The sequence below is a fragment of the Sus scrofa genome, chromosome 6 (genome assembly GCF_054392235.1).
Source record: "Sus scrofa isolate SSC_HxYL_T2T_F1_AM1 chromosome 6, Sscrofa_HxYL_maternal_Yorkshire_Landrace_v2.0, whole genome shotgun sequence".
In the NCBI taxonomy this organism is placed as follows: domain Eukaryota; kingdom Metazoa; phylum Chordata; class Mammalia; order Artiodactyla; family Suidae; genus Sus; species Sus scrofa.
The window spans coordinates 46358719-46375569 of record NC_139388.1 but is presented as its reverse complement, the minus strand read 5'-3'; the positions used below and the strand labels follow the sequence as shown (position 1 = coordinate 46375569).

The 16851-nt window shown below is 42.6% G+C and overlaps 1 protein-coding gene across 33 annotated transcripts in view; it reads right to left on the bottom strand.

Moving 5' to 3' along the window:
* DPY19L3 (dpy-19 like C-mannosyltransferase 3) overlaps window positions 1–16630 on the bottom strand; it is a 79316-nt gene extending 62686 nt beyond the window's left edge. For 15 of the 33 annotated variants that reach the window (XR_014805996.1, XR_014805998.1, XM_084960394.1 and 12 more), the window contains exons 1-3: window positions 16419–16630; window positions 14373–14514; window positions 11262–11395 (exon numbers count right to left, since the gene is read on the bottom strand). Coding sequence is in view for 4 of the 33 variants with exons in the window: in XM_021094264.2 (XP_020949923.1) it covers window positions 11262–11395; window positions 14373–14475 (237 nt within the window). In the remaining 29 variants the exon portion in view is untranslated. Of the gene's footprint in view, window positions 1–11261; window positions 11396–14368; window positions 14515–15955 lie in introns of all 33 variants that reach the window. The other 18 variants (XM_084960373.1, XM_084960392.1, XM_021094266.2 and 15 more) reach the window with 5 other exon arrangements.
* Between the last annotated feature and the right edge of the window lie 221 nt (window positions 16631–16851).

Below are 16851 nucleotides of genomic sequence, written 5' to 3'. Positions count from 1 at the left end.
ATTTTGCTTTGTGATCCAGAGTTTTTAGTAGGTGGGTAAAGCCCATTTATATTTATTTAAACAAAAATATTTGCACGTATTTATGTTAAAACATTTTGTGTCATGTTTTTTGTTATTCTTTAGAACAAAGCCTTCACTATATGATCTGTCTGCTTGTTTCTGTGTATGTGTGTGTGTGTGTGTGTGTGTGTGCATGTGTGTACATGCATGTCTTTAATTTGGAAGGTTTATGATTTTGTTCTTGGGTTATCTTTATAACTGCAATGGATAGTATTTAGGGACTTCCTATGAGGAGTAATGACAATCTTTTGAAATTCATACTTTCCTCCTGTCCAATTTTACTTGATACTTTTCTTGGAATTTTCTTTCATATATATGTTTCTTATCTTATTTTTAATTGAAACTTTTTGGCTTTTAGCTATAAAGATAAGTCAAGATACAGTTACCACCTTCTACCTTCTCTTTCCCTTCCTCTTCTGTATTATTATTATACTATTAATAACATTATTACATATTATTACTTTGCTCACAGTATATATACTTTGTTCTGTAACTATTTAGTCTTAGTTCTACAGTTAAATAAATCTGATCTTCACGGACCATCTTTCTACCATTGTTTTGCCTTTTATCTCTTGACTGGATAAAGTTTTTCTTCTACCAATTTCTCCAGGTTTTCGTAAAAATACATATGTCTCAGAATTTAAAAAAAATCATATGGTGAAATGACTGGGTTAAAATATGTAAATCATGTTCTTTGACATGAGTCCTCTGTAGACATCATTCACGTCTCTGAGGGCTGGATATTACTATGGAAAACTTGGAAGCCAGACTGACCTTTGCCTCCCCTTATAGATAAATGGATCTTTTTGTCTGAATGACCAAAGAAAGGTTTCTTACTATTGAAGTACAGGAATTTCATAGCTATATCCTGCTAAAGATTTTTCTAAGCCAAATATTCCTAGGATCCCCTATAACCATTAAATTTGCAGATTGAGGTCTTCTTCTATTTTTTGTTTGTTTGTTTGTTTAGGGCTGTACCCTTGGCATATGGAGGTTCCCAGGCTAGGGATCAAATGAGAGCTGTGGCCACTGGCCTACGCCACAGCCACAGCCACACCAGATCTGAGCCACATCTGTGACATACACCACAGCTCATGGCAACGCCGGATCCTTAACCCACTGAACAAGGCCAGGGATCGAACCTGCATCCTCATGGATGCTAGTCAGATTCATTTCCATTAAGCCACGAGGGGAACTCCATAGGTCTTTTTTCATTTTTGGAAAGTATTCTTGAATTATAGTTGTAAACATTTTTTTGTTCCTGTCTCATGGCTTTGGTTCTTTTGGAACACAATTTATGCAATCTTGCTCTTGTCTTCCTCATCTGTCATCTCTCGCTAATATTTTAACTTTATTAATTTTATTTCATTGTGTTTACTGACATCAGTGCTGTCTTTCTACAGATTCTGGTGTCCTGTGTGTTGCTTCCAACGCAGTCATGATTTCTATCAGGGTTACATCTTTAAATTCCATTTCTTGCCTAAGTTCTGCCAGCTCATGCCTCATTTCCTTTCGTTATCTTCCTGTATCTCTTTGAGGATGGTATACTCCTTCCTACATTCCTGCTTTGAATTCATCTTCATCAATAAACCAGTGGCAAATGGCTTATTATGTTTGTTTTGTTTTTATGTTTTTAGGGCTGCACCCGCAGCGTGTGGAAGTTCCCAGGCTAGGGGTCGAATTAGAGCTGTAGCTGCTGGCCCATACCACAGCCACAGCAACACCAGATCTGAGCCGCATCTGCGACCCACACCACAGCTCACGGCAACACCGGATCCTTAACGCACTGAGCAAGGCCAGGGATCAAACCCTCATCCTCATGGACACTAGTCAGGTTTGTTAACCACTGCGCCACAGCGGAACCTCCTATTATGTTTGTTCTTTTAATGTGACGTGTTTGGCCACAATCTTTGTTTGCGTCTGCTGTAAAAGTATCCTGGTTTTTCTCTTCCCTTTTCTCTTGTGGTATCATTGTACAGATCCTGCGCTCCTTCCTTTCTGATTATTAGTCATTTCTGGATGTGGCAAGTTCTTACCAAATCAGCTACTTGCAGCAAGTTCATGTGGGGTAAAGGCGTGGGCCATTGCACAGGCCAGCAAGAATCTCTCTTGCGATATGGAGCGGGAGAGGGTTATAAGAGCTCTTTAGTCTTTTCCTCATTTTAGTCAACAGGGATCGGCCGCTTCAGGGCTGTTGAAAATGTACGTTTGCTCTCTTTATCTTTCTCTTCTTAAACTCTACTTTTACCAAAACGGTTTGTATCTGTGATTACTCCTTTCAGCCTACCTGCCTTGTTTCTCTGTGACACCCAAGTGTATCCATGAAAAAAGCTTCTGTCCTTCCTCCTCACACCCAGTCCGATGGTCCTGCAGAGGGGACCACTGGTTTACCCCCTGGGATATGCCAGTGACTCTGGAGGACTAAACTTTGGCAGCGTTATCTAAAATCTGCAGCTCTGAGTCCTCACTCAGCATCCTTCCACACCCCGTGGCGTTTCAGTGGATTTGGCAGCCCTCCCTCACACACTGTGGTTCCAGATTACAGACCTCCCTGAGTTTCATCAAAGAAGGAATCTGACTGTTTTTCATTTTCCTTAGATGCTCTGAGGTAATTCTAAAAAAAGAAGGAACTGACATTTTTATACTGCCACTTTAAAATGAGAAGTTAAGTAAGCCATTTTAGGGATCTAACAACACAATCAGAAACAAATCTCCCCCAATGGGAAAGCATAGAAATAGCGAAATGATCGAGGGTATAAAAATGTCAAAACTATTCAGTTATATAACCATCCTTATTTCCCTAATAATTAACTCATTATCTTCATAAGGAATGTTGGTGAAAATATATAATTGCATATGGAAAAGTATATGATGATTATAAAAACTATCTATACTGGAATCATAAATAAGTAAAACATATACATACACAGGATGAAGACTGGAAGGGAAAAATGAAAACTGTTTTTTTTGTTGAAGATAATGAACACTGAGTAATGTTTCTCATTAAAAACATTTTTGTTGCCACCACTGTGGCTCAGCAGGTTAAGAAATTGATTGGTATCCATGAGGATATGGGTTTGCTCCTTGGCCTCACTCAGTGGGTTAATCACCTGGTGCTGCTGCAAGCTGAAATGCAGGTTGCAGATGAGGCTCAGATCTGGGGTTGATGTGGCTGTGGCGTAGGTCAGCAGCTGCAGTTCAGATTCGACCCCTAGCCCAAGAACTTCCACTTGTTGCAAGTGTGGCCCTAAAAAGAAAAAAAAAAAAAAAACCCACAATACATGTTCAAAAAACAAAAATAATCAAGACCATACAGATATCTACTCTGGCACCTACTAAACACAAGTCATTAAAAATGCAATGACTGGCTCTCCGCTGGCCAGTACTAACTGTACTGTATCCTTGAAGGCAAGCTCCAGGTCCAACCCGGATTCTTTGTAGCAGCCAGTTGTCTCCCCTGCCAACAGCACCCCATCACCCCTAGAGATGAACTCCTCTCCAATAGACCCCTGTCTACTTAGCACCGATGATGTGCCAGACATTGTTGTAAAGGGAGTACAGCAAGTAAGAGCATAGGCTCTAAACCTTCTTGGTTTGTTTTATTTTATTTCTAATAAAGAGCAGCAAAAAAAAAAAAAAAAAAAAACAGGTTGCATTTAAAGGCTGAGTTATAGAGTTAAAATATCTGGGCTCTGGAAACAGCCAGATTAAATACATGTAAAATGCACCTAAAACAGTGCCAAGCATGCAGCAGACATTTGAGAAAGGATATTTTAAAAAATTCTCTTATACTTTCAATTTCTCAGCAAGGGGATATAATAGAATGGGTAAGACAGTAGGAAAATAGCTTTTTAATTAAAAAAATATGCTAAGAAAGGATAATACATACATATTTTCTATGACCATTTAAACCAACATCTTCTTTTCAATTTTCAAGTTTCTCTGCTCCAGGGTTCCCACACCAAATACTAATGCTGCTATGAACATTTAAAAAAATTATTTTAATTGCATAAAATGAATGTATATTTTTTTCTATTTTATTAGCATATTTTTACTCTCTAAATAATTAGAATTAATTCAAAACATGCAAAAGATCAAAGTATTTTCATAAAAAACTAGCCCAGCAATTTTGCTAAGTTATAAGCCACAAATAAAAAAGGAAAACAGGAGTTCCCACTGTGGTACAGCAGAAACTAATCTGACTAGTATCCATGAGGATGTGGGTTTGATCCCTGGTCTCGTTCAGTGGGTCGGGGATCCTGCGTTGCCATTAGCTGTGGTGTAGGTCACAGACATGGCTTGGATCCTGTGTTGCTGTAGCTACAGCGTAGGGCAGCAGCTGTAGCTTCAATTTGACCCCTAGCCTGGGAACTTCCATATGCCCTAAAAAGGAAAAAAAAAAGGAAAACAGATTCACACTTCTCAAATATTCCCATAATCTCCCAATATGAAAATGATGTAAAGGAGTAAATTTATGCAGGTGTATAAACTCTGAAAATGAGCTTTTCCTTAGGCTAAGTAATATCTTTGACCAGAAATGGCTATATTTATCACTGGTTTATTTATAAAAAAATATATACGCATTTTGCAATTTAAGTTCAATTTAAATTAAATTTAAAATTTAGCTCCTCTGTTAACACTAGCCACATTTCCAACATTCAATAGCTACATCTGACCAGCATCTACAGACAGCGTAGACTTAGATCATTTTCTTCAGCACAGAGAGTTCTATTGAAGCCCACTAGGTCAAGATAATCTAAGAGGCAAAAATAAGTAAAATGCCTTTGGTCTGGTTTGAGAAATGGTTAGAACATCCAAGGATCCCTCTGTGACACAGGGCCGGGTTGATGGGGAAAGGAAAGTCTGCTATCAGGTACTGCTTGAATAGAGAGAGAAAAAAAAGGCACTAAGGCTCTGAGCTCAATTTTAAGTTTCACGGGATAGGGTGGGGGAGAAACCTGCTAGAGGATATGCCTGTTTTGTAGCTTCTCCCGGATGGTGTCGGAAGCACAGATGGAATCTAGCCTCAGGTCTCCTTTTCTCACTCCACACACTCCTCAAACAATCTTACCCACACAGCTACAAGCTGGTCATACGAGTATGTCCCTTTCCAACATAGGTGGGACTCTCCTGCCTTCAGATCCGAAAATCCAGCTTCCTTCACTCCACATCTTTACATGGACTGTCCTGAAAGTGACTCATAATGCATCCAAATCTGAACTCATCATTTCTTGCCCTGCTGTCCCCTGTGTAGTAAAGAATTGGGTTGGCCTTTGTCCCCAGTTCCTGGAGGTGGCCATTAAGTTCTTCAATTTCCCAAGTGGTAAGAGTGTCTGCCACTCACATGGGTTTCTTAGCCCACATCCGACAGTCTGTGCTCACAGGGGACTCTGGGTGGACCCCTAGATAGTCTCTGTCAAGGAGCTGACTCAGGATGGGAGTTGGCCAAGCCAGAAAGACCAACCATATGATTAGAAGGATGGGGCTTTGAGCCAGCAGACTATCAACCCAACCTCTCGGGTATGGAGGGGGCTGGAGACAGAGTTCGACCCGTGTCCAATGATTTAATCAACCAGACACATATAACAAAACCCCTGGGGGTTTCGACACAGGTTTAGGAAAGCTTCCCTGGTTGGCAAAATTCTGCATGTTGTCACACGCTGACACGCCAGGAGGGTAACGGTCCTGACTCTATGGGGGAGGACAATGGAACTGTCAAATCTGGTACTTTCCCAGACTTTGCCCCATGTGTCTCTCTCTTTGGCTGGTTCTGATTGGAATCTTATTTCCATAATAAAATTCTAATTATGAATACTGAACTTTCTTGAGTTCTGAGTCATTTCAGTGAATGTACAGCCAGATGGTCAGAATTCTGTAAGGGTAGCCTGGGGACCTCCAAAGTTGTGATTGGTGTTTGCAGTGAAGGGCAATCTGAGGGGAGGGCTGTGTCCTCAAACCATGAAGTGTGGCTTAACTCTGGGTAGCTGGTGTCAGAAGTCTTTGTACCCTCCAGATGGGCTCCTCCCACAGGGTTCACGGTCACAGTGAAGGGAGATCCATCCATTTATCCTTCAGATAATGAAAGAAGGTCATCACTGATGAGTCTTCCTCCTCAATCCCACTCGATACAAATGAGGAATCAATACCTTCTTTCAACTCTATCTCTGTCCATTTCTCTCCAACTCCTACCTAGCCTGCAAAACCCTACATGACCTGGCCTTTTCCTCTCTTGTACCATCTTCCTCCTCATTGCTCATAAAATTCCAGCCATAAGTGTCTTCTGAAACTCGACCAATTTATTTCTACGTTAGAACCTTTTCCCTTTCCCTCTGTTTAGAAAGTCCTCAGAGACCTTAGCTAGGCTGGTTCCTTCTCATCATTTAGGTCTTGGTGTGTGTGTTATCCTCGAAGTAGTCTGCTTTACCCCCCAATTTCAAGTAGCCTGCCAATGACTACCTTATCACCCTGTTTGATTTTCACCACAGTACTTATTTCTTGTTAGTTTCTGATTCATTTCTCCTCATCCTAATTAAGTTCCATATCAGAGTCAAATGCTGTATTCTCCGGGCCTAGATCAGTGACTGCTACACAGAAGATATTCACTTACTAAACATCTTTTTTTTTTTTTAGGTCCAAAGGTGCAGCATATGGAAATTCCCAGGCTAGGGGTCAAATCGGAGCTGCAGTTGCTAGCCACAGCCACAGCCACAGCCACGCCAGATCCGAACAGTCTCTGTGACCTATGCCACAGCTCACGGCAATGCCAGATCCTTAACCCACTGAGCGAGGATACTAATCAGGTTCATTACCACTAAGCCACAACAGGAACTCTCACTTGCTAAACATCTTAATTGGATATTCAGAGAGCACTAAATCCACTGAATAGGACTTGACTCTTCCCCGCCTCAAACCCATTCTCTACACTGTAGCCTCAGCCAAGGTCCTAAAACACCAACATTCACTTGCTGTTCACCTGAAACTTGTGCAACCTGGAGGGTTAACTCTGCTTCAATAAAATAAAATATAAATAAACCCCGCCAACATAATGCCATCAATGCCTCCTTAAAAGCAGGGCTCACTGCCATGTTCAGAAGAAGCTCTCCGAGACACACAAGCCAGGCCTCTTCAGATCCGGCCTCGGTTCACCATTCCCAGTCCATGCCCTCTTCCCATCTACTCTCCAGTCAGGCGCCAACTCCTTGGACATTCTAGGTTCTCTTCCCTCTTGAAGTTCCTGTATACGTCCCTCGACGTTCCTCCCCAGTCTCCCTGGCTAACCCCTATTCATCCTCCAGGTCTCCTCAACCCCTCCTTCCCCTAGAAAACCTTCCCTGATCTTCCAAAATCAGGTTAGGCCACCTCTCCTTTCTGCTCCCGCCTGACTCTATCTCGCCCCACCACAGAGCTGATTTTGAATCTGTCCTACCTATATCCCACTCAAGAATGTTAAGCTCCTTTTGTTTGTTTTTTGGGTTTTTTTTTTTTTTTTTTTTTGCCTTTTTAGGGCCGCACCCTCAGCATATGGAGGTTCCCAGGCTAGGGGTCCAATCAGAGCTACAGTCGTTGGCCTACGCCACAGCCACAGCAACACCAGATCCTTAAACCCACCGAGTGAGGCCAGGGATCGAACCCACGTCTTCGTGGATATTAGTCAGATTTGTTTCCACTGCACCACGATGGGAACTCCAAGAATGTAAACTCCTTTAGAAGAGAGGCCTTGTCTTACTTGGGGGTATTATTACTCCTGTGCACAGTGCCTGCTGGCATACTACAGGTGCTTAATACATATTTACTAAATTAACTGATTACACTGGAAAGTCGGCTAGCAAATTCAGAAGTCTGTTATTCCTTCCAGGTTCCCGCAGTGTTTAAGTCAGTGTTACCCACAGAACAGAGGCTCAATAAATACTAGGTAAAGAAAGATACAATGACTTCTCTAACCTGGTGAGAGTAAGGAGAGAAAAGTCAGGAATGCTCAGGCTTCTTAATGGTGGGGTGTATCTATTTAAGGGTGCTAACAAGGCAACTTACACACTTTAATATTTTTTTGGCTGTGCCCGTGGCATACAAAAGTTCCCTGGCCAGGGATCAAACCCACACCATCGCAGTAAGCAGAGCGACAAAAGTGACGCTGGATCTTTAACCTGCTGAGCAACCAGGGAACTCCATGGGCTTTAAGTTAAAAAGCTAAACTTACACTTTAAAATTATGTCACCTCTTTCACCATGTCCCCTTACCATCCAGTTCCTAGCATTTAATTTTGGCTGTATGCCCACAAAGGGGAAATTCCAACCTTTACTCAAAATACTTGTGTTATTTAATAAATAAGTATTAAATTTCTTAATTCCAGGGAATCTGTTTATAGATACTCCACTGTAAAGAGATATAGGTGAGGGAGTTCCTGCTGTGGCTCAGTGGGTTAAGAACCCAACATAGTATCCATGCTATGGACGTGGGTTCGATCCCTGGCTCTGCTCAGTGGGTTAAGGATCAGGCATTGCTGCAAGCTGTGGTATAGGCTGGCAGCTGCAGCTCAGATTCCACCCCTAGCGTGGGAACTTCCATATGCTTCAGGTGTGGCCCTAAAAAGAAAAAAACAATAAAAAATTAAAAAAAGAGAGATATAGACGAGTAAATTTTTTCTTGATAAGAAAAACTACCACCTGTCACTGAAGGATAAGAATTATTATTCTTTGTTACCATGATAATTTGTATAAATATATATACACAGACACATGCTATACCTATAAAGTAATAGGACAGGTTTTAAAAATAAATGTACTAGAAATTACACATAAAAATAAAATTTGTCATTCAAGTAGCCTCCTTTGGAGCTCCTGCTGTGGTGCAGCAGGTTAAGGATCTGGCATTGTCTCTGTAGCAGCTTGGGTCATCGCTGAGGCGTGAATTCTATCCCCGGCTCCGTGCATTGGGTTAAGGATCCAATGTTGCTGCAACTGTGGTGTAGGTTGCAGGTGCAGCTTGGATTTGATCCCTGGCCCAGGAACTTCTATATGCTGCCAATGTGGCCAAAAACACCCAAACACAAATCAAAACAAAGTAGTTTCCTTTGGAGACCCTGTTCAATAATTGAACAAAGGCTCAAAATATTTTGGCCAACTATCTTTGGGATCTATCTTTAGATTCTGCATAGATTTTTTGAATATTTTCATAGATGATAAATCTTTGCCCTGTGAAAGTGAATTTTACCTTTTTTATATGAAGGTTCCCAGGCTAGGGGTCAAATCAGAGCTGTAGCCACCGGCCTATACCACAGCCATAGCCACAGCAACACAGGATCCGAACCTCATCTGCAACCTACACGACAGCACACAGCAACCTGGATCCTTAACCTACTGATCGAAACTGTGTCCTCATGGATACTAGTCAGATTCACTTCCACTGAGTCAAGACGGGAACTCTGAATTTGTAAGCACTAGTTGCTTACAAAGGTAAAATAACATTCACTGCAGCACTATATCCAATAGCCAAGACATGGAAACAACCTAAATGTCCATCGACAGAGGAGTAGATCAAGAAGATGTGGTACATATACACAATGGAATATTACTCAGCCATTAAAAGAAAAGAAATAATGGAATTTGCAGCAACATGGATGGACCTAGAAATTAACATGCTAAGTGAAGTAAGCCAGACAGTGAGACACCAACATCATATGCAATCACTTACATGTGGAATCTAAAAAAAGGACACAATGAACTTTGCAGAACAGATACTGACTCATAGACTTTGAAAAACTTATGTTTTCCAAAGGAGACAGGTTGGGGGAAAGGGGGAAGCGCTGGGGGTTTGGGATGGAAATGCTATAAAACTGGGTTGTGATGATCGTTGTACAACTATAAATGTAATAAAATTCATTGAGTAATTACAAAAAAAAAAAAAAGAAGTCATGGAAGCCATGCTGGGAAATAAGGTCAAAGAGCATGATATTCCTGGATCAAAATCAAGGTACATTTGGATGAAAAACACTGGCAAGGTGAAAGTTTCCTTTTAAGTGTTCTGAACACAATGCCAAATTAAACAACATCTAGAAATGTTTAAAGAGACAGAAAGAAAGAGAAGAAAGACAACAAGGAAATTGGTGTTTAGAGTCACAGACCCTCTTGACAATCTGATGAAAGTTACGGTTCCCCCAACTCCAGCTACCTGCAGATACTATTAGAAAGTTACACCAACCACATCAAGGTCATCTATGGACCAAGATTAATCTCCATGGTTTAGAGCAATGGTTTTGATTTTCTCTCTTTCTTTTTTTTTGTTGTTGTCTTTTTGCCTTTTCTATGGCCACTCCCACAGCATATGGCGGTTCCCGGGCTAGGGGTCTAATCCAAGTTGTAGCCACCGGCCTACGTTAGAGCCACAGCAACTCGGGATCCGAGCCACATCTGTGACCTACACCACAGCTCATGGCAACGCCAGATCCTCAACCCACTGAGCAAGGCCAGGGATCGAACCCGAAACCTCATGGTTCCTAGTCAGATTCGTTAACCACTGAGCCACGAAGGGAACTCCCTTTCTTTTTTAACTGTACCCGACAGTGAAAAAAAAATTTATACTGTGACCCAGTGTGTACATACATATATATAATTAAAAGTTTCAATATGTGGTAGTATTCTCTTACATTTGATTTCATTAAGAAAAATGTTACTCATAACCTACATTAATTTCACAATCCAGAGTTTGAAAAAATACTGATTTAGACTAAGTAATACATAATTGGAAAAAGTTAATGAAAAGGGGAAAACTCACTTTCTGCTGTTATTTTTAACTAACAAACAAAAAGTCATTTTACTTAATAGCCAAAGCTTTTAAAAGACTAAATTCTTGGGAGTTCCTGTTGTGGCTCAGCAGTAATGAATCCAACTAGTATCCATGAGGACATGGGTTCCATTCCTGGCCCCACTCAGTGAGTTAAGGATCTTGTCATAAGCTGTGGTGTAGGTTGCAGAGGCAGCTCAGTTCTGGCATTGGTATGGCTGTACTGTAGGCCGGCAGCTGCAGCTCTGATTGACCCCTAGCCCTGGAACTTCCATATGCCGCAAGTGTAGCCCTAAAAATTTACAAAAAAAAGGAGAGAAAGAGAGATTGAATTCTTTTTGGCAAAGTGGAGTTGTCTTGGTCATTCATCTACATGGCTAACTACTAGAGATGCTGATGAGTAAATCACACAATGGTCATACCTTAATATTAGAAAACCATAAATCGTTCTCATGCAAAGTGGCCAGGTAGACAGATGTGAGAAGTCCAATGCAAAGGGCAACAGTTCCACCAATTGTAAAGGACAGAATCTTCCATAATCTTCTATTTGTACAACCTTTTAGAAAAATGGAACAGATGAAAAACTAAGTCAGTAAAGAATTTAGCATTTAATAGTTTTATTTCAGACTGCCAGGCATGCTAAGTCAAGCCTTCTCTGTCCCAAGTAGACAGTTAGGGGCTCCTTTCTGGGATTCCACAGACTTTTTAATATTTTTCATACTTTTATGATAGTTTATCCAACTAGATCTAACTGTTCATTTGTCCACTGTGCCAACTAGAGTGTGAGCTTCCAGAGGGAAGTACACTATTTTATTCATCTTACTACCCAGGGCCTGTGTTTGGCCTAGTTTAACAACTATTGCATAACTACTAACTTTCTTTTCTTTTTCCTATTTTTTTTTTCTTTGGCCATCCCCATGGCATATGGAAGTTCCTGGGCCAGAGATAGAATTTATGCCACAGCAATGACCCAAACCACTGCAATAACAATGCCAGATCCTTAACCCTCTATGCCACAGAGAATTCCTAACTACTAAGTTTCTTTTTTTTTTGTCTTTTGTCTTTTTAGGGCCACACCTGCGGCATATGAAGGTTCCCAGGCTATGGGTCTAATGGGAGCTGTAGCTGCCAGCCTACACCAGAGCCACAGCAATGCCAGATCCGAGCCGTGTCTGCAACCTACACCACAGCTCATGGCAACACCGGATCCTTAACCCACTGAGCAGGGGCAGGGACCGAACCCTCAACCTCATGGTTCCTAGTCGGATTTGTTAACCACTAAGCCACAACGGGAACTCCTTTAACTACAAAATTTCTTAAATGGAGGAACAAATAGGTTATAATCTGAACTATAATGTCTTTTAGGTAATCTACTTACAATGTGTACTTTATTCTCAAAAAACTTGATAACAAAATTTTTAAAACCTATAGGAAAAAACCATTACTCTAAAGTGAAAGGACATATAAACTAAGAAAAATACTTACAGAACATATAAGAAAGGTTAAATATTCTTAATATAGGACAAATACTTTCAAGATAATAACAAATAATAAATATTCCAGTAGGAAACCTATTAAGGACATGAATAGGCAATTCACAGAAGAAAAAAAATGGCCAATGAACTTACTAGAAAAAAAAAGTTCAAATTCATTAGTATTAAAGAAATGCAAATCAAAACAAAGAGCTGTAACTTTTCAAATGTTGGCCAATTGATAGTTTAAAAATACTATCAAGTATTTGTTGATAGTATTTGGTAAGGATACAATAAACAGTCATTTTTCAAACGCTGCTGGTAAAAGAATAAACTGATACCTCTCAGGAATGCAACATGGCAACAGGAAGTAAAAGCCACCAAAATGAGCAATCTATTTGATCAATAATTCTAAATCTAGGCATATACACCAAGGAAATAACGTTTTGTTGTTTTTTTTTTTTTTTTTTGTCTTTTGTCTTTTTGTTGTTGTTGTTGTTGTTGTTGTTGCTATTTCTTGGGCCGCTCCCGCGGCATATGGAGGTTCCCAGGCTAGGGGTCCAATCGGAGCTGTAGCCACCGGCCCAGGCCAGAGCCACAGCAACGCGGGATCAGAGCCGCGTCTGCGACCTACACCACAGCTCACAGCAACGCCGGATCGTTAACCCACTGAGCAAGGGCAGGGACCGAACCCGCAACCTCATGGTTCCTAGTCGGATTCGTTAACCACTGCGCCACGATGGGAACTCCGGAAATAACGTTTTAAGCAAATATTTGGCCACAAGGATATTTGTTCAGTTTGTATAGGTAAAAGGTTAAAAAATCATCTAAATATCCTATAGGAAATTAGTTAAATACATTATGCTACAGTCACACAGTGACTATACATTGACGGTATTTTAAAAATACATTGTCCAACGTGATCTGTTCATAACACGGTATAAGAAACATAGCAAAGTTATAAAACAGCATGTTGGGTTACAATTTTGTAAAACCACATCTGAATGCCTGTAGGTATACACATGCAAAGAACAACATTTAGACCACAAAACAATCCAAGTATCATAGGTGGTAACCTATGCCACAGCTATAACCAGAGCCACAGCAGGGACAATGCTGGGTCCTTAACGCTCTGAGCCTCAGGAGAACTTCCTTTTTTTGCTTTTCTTTAGTTTTCTTTTTTTTTCCCCCTGACATGAATAAATACTCTTTTGATACAATGAACAATCCTCAAAATTATGTTTTAATGAAAAAAAAAACTTGAATTTGTATTTGCATAAGGTTTTCAGAAAGTACTCTGTTATTATCCCAAATTGTTAAGAGCTGAGTTGGGTGGCATGACGTCTCAGTACGGATTACTTTTATTTTAGAAAACTGTTATCCCATATTACTTCACTAGCTCTAGCTGCAACTGATGCAAACTCTATCAGATATCCAAAATGGCTGGTGGATGTGGAATTTTTCATGCTTACTTTAAAAAATCCTGACCTTGTTTAGTCTAAGAGAGCAACTGGGAGACAAGAAGTTGGTAATTAATGCCATCTGATGTATGGTTTAGCAAGAGCCTTCAACATTTAAAAAAAAAACTAAACAATTTATCAAACTTTGACCACTTTTCCCACCAAAAAAGAAAAAAAAAGCAAATAAGAAAATTTCAAGAAATTGATGGGAAATAAAAAATGTTTGATTCATCTTTTAATATTTTAATGAGAAACTCACCCAAGGTACGGCTTTCTAGTTGTGAACAGCATACACAAACCAGAAAAATTAGAACTAGACTAAAATCTGAGCAGTGGGAAAAAGCATTCCTCTGGAAAGTCAAAGGATCAGATTGGCATAACCATACTGAACAGACAGCTGAGAGGCAGGGTTCTAATCCTAACTGTAAAACCAACCTCATCAAACTGCAGTTAAAACATGTGGAATACTAAAATATCAAGGTAGTAGAACACGTTTCTTCAACGATTAGGTCTCACCAAATTTTTATCCTGTTTAGAGTGATTCTTTTAATATGCACACAAAAAAGCAATCCAAAATGCTGCTTTCATTTAAATCACCTACTAGATGGCAATTTATTTTCCAACTTCACATTCTCTTCTTGTGCCGCACAATCCTCAGAAACTTCTGTGGTCTTTATTCCTTTTCTTTGCCTGATGGATATCATGGCGTCAAAGACTCACATGCATTGTTCTTCCAACCACGCCTACAAACAACACAGAAGTGAACCACCATCCATATGTCGGTACCTTCTCTCCCCAGCACACCCTGTGCTCAAATGGGCTTAAGTGACTTGACTCGGGCCATTTTCCCTTGCTTGGCATGCCCTCCCGTTTTCCCATCCAAATCTTAACCAGCCTTCAAAGCTGCTCTCAAGACACACCACAAATACTTCTTTAGGACAACCACATTTATGACGCTTCTGTTCTCTGGAAGGCATTGCCCAGAATTAGGGATACAGGTGAGCATCACAGACAAGCCCCTGTCCTTCTTCCAGGAAGCCCTCCTTCCTGGGATGCCCAAGTTCCTGCGGATCTTTCCTCTTCCCCAGTCATAGCAGTTACAATACAATGTGTCACATAATTATATAATTTTATATTATTTTCTACGGTACCATTAAGCAGTTAAGTAAATTAGCAGATTGTTGATAGCCTAATTCTGAAGAACTGAAATATTGTTTCGGGTTTTTTTGGGCCGCACCCATAGAAAGTGGAAGATCCCAAGGCAGGGGTCAAACCTGCACCACAACAACGACTTGACACACAGCAGTGACAACACCAGATCCTGAAGCTGACAGACCACCAGGGAACTCCCTGAAATATTGTTTTATCTCAGGTATCTGAATTTGATACCGATATTCTTTCAAACAATTCACACTGGAAAAATCGGGAATATGCCTCAGTGGTGATGGCAGCGGGGGTGTGCCAATCAGGGCAGTTGCTATGCCAGGGAGCAACAGTGGGAGTGACAGCAGGGAGCAGGAGCCTGGTTTGGAAGCAGCAAGTGGGAGGCGGGGGAGTGGTGGCAGTGAGTAAGCTGGCTACAGTCCCCCAGAACATCTTGCATCACTCCTGCGAAGAATGAACAGCGTTTAACTAATTATTAATTAAGACCGGTTGCCGGACACGATTGTTGGGGCAGTTTACAGAGTCCTAAAGGTAAACAGGTTGCTCTATTGAAAAGAAGAAAGCAATCAACATCATACAATTAACTCATTCATTCATACGTACCAAAAAAAAAAAAAAAAATCTGAGAAGCAAAACAGACTTAGCGGCGAGCACCGAAAATGGAGAATCTGGACAGACGCGGGAGAAAAGGAGGGTTGGCAAAGTCCAAGAGATGAGTTTATCCCCAAATTACCTCGTCCTGGCCTTAAGCCCTTTCTAAGGGCTCTGAGCAGAGTTGTAAAAATCCCACAAGTGAGACACACTGTAACACGTTAAGACTGAAGGGCAACAAATATTTAAGGGCCAACTATGCGTGATAATCCCACTGTGATAATCACATGGCCCTGCGAAACAAAAGTTTCCCCATCAAATGACAAGGCATGCCATCTTAAATGAAAGCGGTGCTTCTTTCTCTACAGCTTAGAAGAACAGCGCGTACTGGGCATCTCAGAGCGCTGCAGAGCACGTTATTCGGCTCACCTCCGCACCTCGACCCTTCGGCGACCGAGGTCCCCGCCAGACCCCGAGGGGCCGAAGTTCAGTACTTGCCCTGGCTCACCCAGGAAGTCGACTGGCCCCCGAGGCCGGAGACCACTCAGGCCCTCCCTCTGCCCGCGCGGCCAAAATGAGAAAGCGCCCCGCCCTCAGCAAACTTGCTCTCTCCGGAGTTGCGGCCCCGGCCCCCCCATCTCAGGCGGACAAGTGGGCGCCGGGTCCCACACCAGGCGACCCAAGTCTCCGCGAGGGCCAGGGCCGCGCCCCCCGACTGAGCGAAACGGCGGGGCGGTCCGAGAGGCTTTCGGTCTGCACGGCGGATTCGGCCGAACGCCTCTAGGCAAGGACGCAGCGCGGCCCGCCTGCCTGCCCGCGGGACACTCTGGGACCGCCGCCGAAGCCTCGCGCCCTCACATCCCCTCGCGCCGCCCGACACGCAGTCACAGACCTGCGGCCTCGGCCGTCCTCGCGCGGCTCCGGACAGGGAAGGAGGCCGGCCAGTTGGGGACGCCGAGGGCCACGGGGGCGGGGCCACACCAGCGCCTGCAAAGCACCGCGGCGGACAGCCAGGACCCGGTAAGTCTCGGCGCTTTGTGCAGCACCCTGGAAATGGGGGGCTGGGGGGCGTCAGCCGCCCCGGGGAGGGGGCGCGCCAGGGAGGCCGGGCCGCTGCGGCCGCGCCCATAGGCCATGGGAGCCGTCCGTCAGCGCGGCCCCCCGCCCCCTCCCGGGGCGCCCCGCCCCGTCTCGTGCGGCGCCGGCCGGAAGGTAGCGGCGCACTTCCGGTCGCCAGACCAGCCAATCCTGCAGAGACCCGCGAAGTCCTGTCGCTGCCAGGACCCCGCTCGGAGCCACTGGAACCGTGCTACCGACCGCCGATC